This window comes from Clarias gariepinus, chromosome 19, assembly GCF_024256425.1.
Source record: "Clarias gariepinus isolate MV-2021 ecotype Netherlands chromosome 19, CGAR_prim_01v2, whole genome shotgun sequence".
Taxonomy (NCBI): domain Eukaryota; kingdom Metazoa; phylum Chordata; class Actinopteri; order Siluriformes; family Clariidae; genus Clarias; species Clarias gariepinus.
The window spans coordinates 29312501-29315338 of NC_071118.1; the positions used below are offsets into that span (position 1 = coordinate 29312501).

The 2838-nt window shown below is 39.5% G+C and overlaps 1 protein-coding gene across 1 annotated transcript in view; it reads left to right on the forward strand.

The window, feature by feature from the left end:
- gabra6b (gamma-aminobutyric acid type A receptor subunit alpha6b) overlaps window positions 1-600 on the forward strand; it is a 17309-nt gene extending 16709 nt beyond the window's left edge. The window contains exon 10 of the mRNA XM_053478359.1: window positions 183-600. Coding sequence (XP_053334334.1) covers window positions 183-192 — 10 coding nt within the window. The 3' untranslated portion in view covers window positions 193-600. The remainder of the gene's footprint in view (window positions 1-182) is intronic.
- Window positions 601-2838: the final 2238 nt, after the last annotated feature.

The window sequence follows — 2838 nt, forward strand, 5'->3', positions numbered from 1 at the left end:
GGATACAGGTGAGACAATCAGGGACACGTGACACGTGGAAACCACAAACAAACAAACAAAACAAACTGGGCACACTTTACAGAACGTTCTCACACGTGCCTCCTGGCTCAAAGCGTGCCGTTTGCTGATCTTTCCTTCTTCTCTTTCTCTTCTTACTTTCCTCTCTTTTCACGTGTGTGCAGGGAGGAGTGAGTGCCGCGTCCTCGCCAGAGCAGCTCTCAGGAGACAGAGGGACAGACGGAGGATTAAAAAAACACCCTGGATCACCCGAATCCGTTTAATTCCATCTTATTGTGTTCAAAAGAGAAGGGCAGCTTAATTTAACCTTTGATCTTTTAACCCTTTATTTTTTTATTATTTATTTTTTTAGTAAATTAAATTCTTTTTAATAAACCAAAGATTATTTATCCTGCGATCGTTCTGCAGGAATTCTTTGGAGCTGAGGGTTCTTAGCATTTGAAAAATGGCTGTATTTCTGTTGTAGGGTTCTACCTAGAACGTTTCATGGTTCCTTCACAGAAAGAGCTAAATTTCCTTTTAATTGAAAATGAGTCCTTCAGCTGTTCCTTTGAAGGAACCCTGAAAAATTCTACAGATAAACTCCTGAATGGTTCTAGATATTAAGAAGAAAATACAGAGTCATAATTTGGTAGGTATACCTACTCTTTGGGTTCCTTAAGGGTTCTTAAATGGTTTTTGGTTTACAAAAGGGTTCTGCTCAGACTAAAACCTTTCTGAGAGGTCAAGTAAAGAGCTTTTAAGAGAAGACTGTATGTATAAGGAGTGCAGACTGATGTTCTATATGGGTTCTTTGAATAGTAAATGTTCCTCAGGTTGTAATCTGGATTAAAGTTTAAACTCGTGAAACATCTGGGCGAGGTTCTTCAAGAGGTTTTCATGGTTCCCTGAATAATCGAGAGTTCTTGGCTCTATGAAACGGTTCTACGTCCAACCCTTCCTAGAAAGGAAGCACTCTGTCTGCTGTAACCCTCGCATTAGAACATTTGAAGGTTCCTGCAGAGGAAGAAATGAGGAACCATGAAGTGTTTTAGATCTTCTAAGAGTGTACAAGTCACGGTTTGAGACACAGCCTCTAAGATTGGCTAAAATTTTTTGACGTTTTTTAGTGTGAACACAGAGCTACAGGAAATAACACACACACACACACACACACACACACACACACACACACACACACACACAAGCTCCATGTGCACTTCACAAAAACAATCCCTTTGCCTTCCAAGATGTATGAGCATGTTATAAGTGTTGTGCACGCTTTCTCTCTTTAACACTTCAGCATGAACACACACACACACACACACACACACATCAGAGATGCAATATGGAAAATAAGCCAACAATTTCCTTCTTTAATTAAACAGTGCTTTCTCTTATCCCTTAATAACGACAGATTAATAACGTGAGTGACGTTAATGAAGCGTGTGCATTCCCGACGTCACCCACGTTACAGCAGCTATAAACACTCGTTACCTCTGACTGTTACACAGCGCTGACACTGGAGACTCATTCCACTGATGTTACATAAATAAATCTTTCCGTACTTCCAAAAAAAGAGAGAAATAAATCACTTTATCAAAGTCACTCACGTGTTTTTATCCGTCCTGGTACACGAGCTGTTGCTATAGGAACAATTCCATATTTATCATTAAAGAGATGATGTCAGTGTAGGAAGAGACTGTTAAACAGGTTGGCGGTTATTCTGTGTGTGTGTGTGTGTGTGTGTGTGTGTGTGTTGCTGAAGCATGAGTCAACCCCATACAATTATCCAGATGATTATAAATAACCCAGAGATTTTTCGGATGTAAATATGCGGCGTTTGTTCCGTGTCTTAATTACAAACTGAGTCATCGCATGCGAAGCGTCAGCGTGCTAAAGCGCGGCAGCGTTCGGCTAAACGCGGAGTTAAATGCGGAAAACCAGCCACAACAATAGACTTTAATTACAGACAGTTAAAAAAAGTGGACAAACGTTTCAAGTGAACATCAAACGTGAATACGGAGTGCTGTTATACAGGGGGGGTGGGGGGTGGGGTGCAGACCAGGACCGCATCACTTCCTGCTTATGTAAATTAGATGGTAAAAGAAAGTCGCAATAATATTCACTTGTGTTTATTTTAAGTTAAAGCGCTGAATTTGTGCACAAGGAATCACGGGAGAGCAAGTGACCAGAAATATAGTGTTAAAGAGTGTGGGTGTGGCTAAAAGGGGTGTGGTTAAGGATGTGGCTAAGGGTGTGGCTATAGATGTGAGTAAAGACATGGATAAAGTTGTAAGGATGGGGTGTGGCTATAAGCATGGGTAAGGGGTGTGGTTAAGGGTGTGGCTAAAGGTGTGAGTAAAGACATACAGTATGTAAGGGGTGTGGTTAAGGGTGTGGGTGTGGTCAATTTCTAATTTCATGTTTATTCTCCAGTTGTTTTAATGACAATTTACATTAATGATACATTTATTTTTTTAATAATTAATTTTTAATAAACTCAGCTTAGACATCTATTGTAAATTCTGTATATGATGTGTACCTCTGTCTCTTACAGCTCAATCTGTGTGTGTGCGTGTGTGTAATACCTGTACATTTTTGCTGTGTTTATTCTGATAATAATAATAATATTTAATTTAATTCAACTCAATTTTATTTGTATAGCACTTTTAACAATTGTTATTGTAGCAAAGCAGCTTCACACAATCAAAAGAATTATTTAAGTCTGTATGAGATGTGAATGTGTGTGAACAGAATGATCAGATCGTCCCGAGGCCAAGGACGACAGTGGCAAGGAAAAAACTCCCTGAGATGGTAATAGAAGGAAACCTTAAGAGG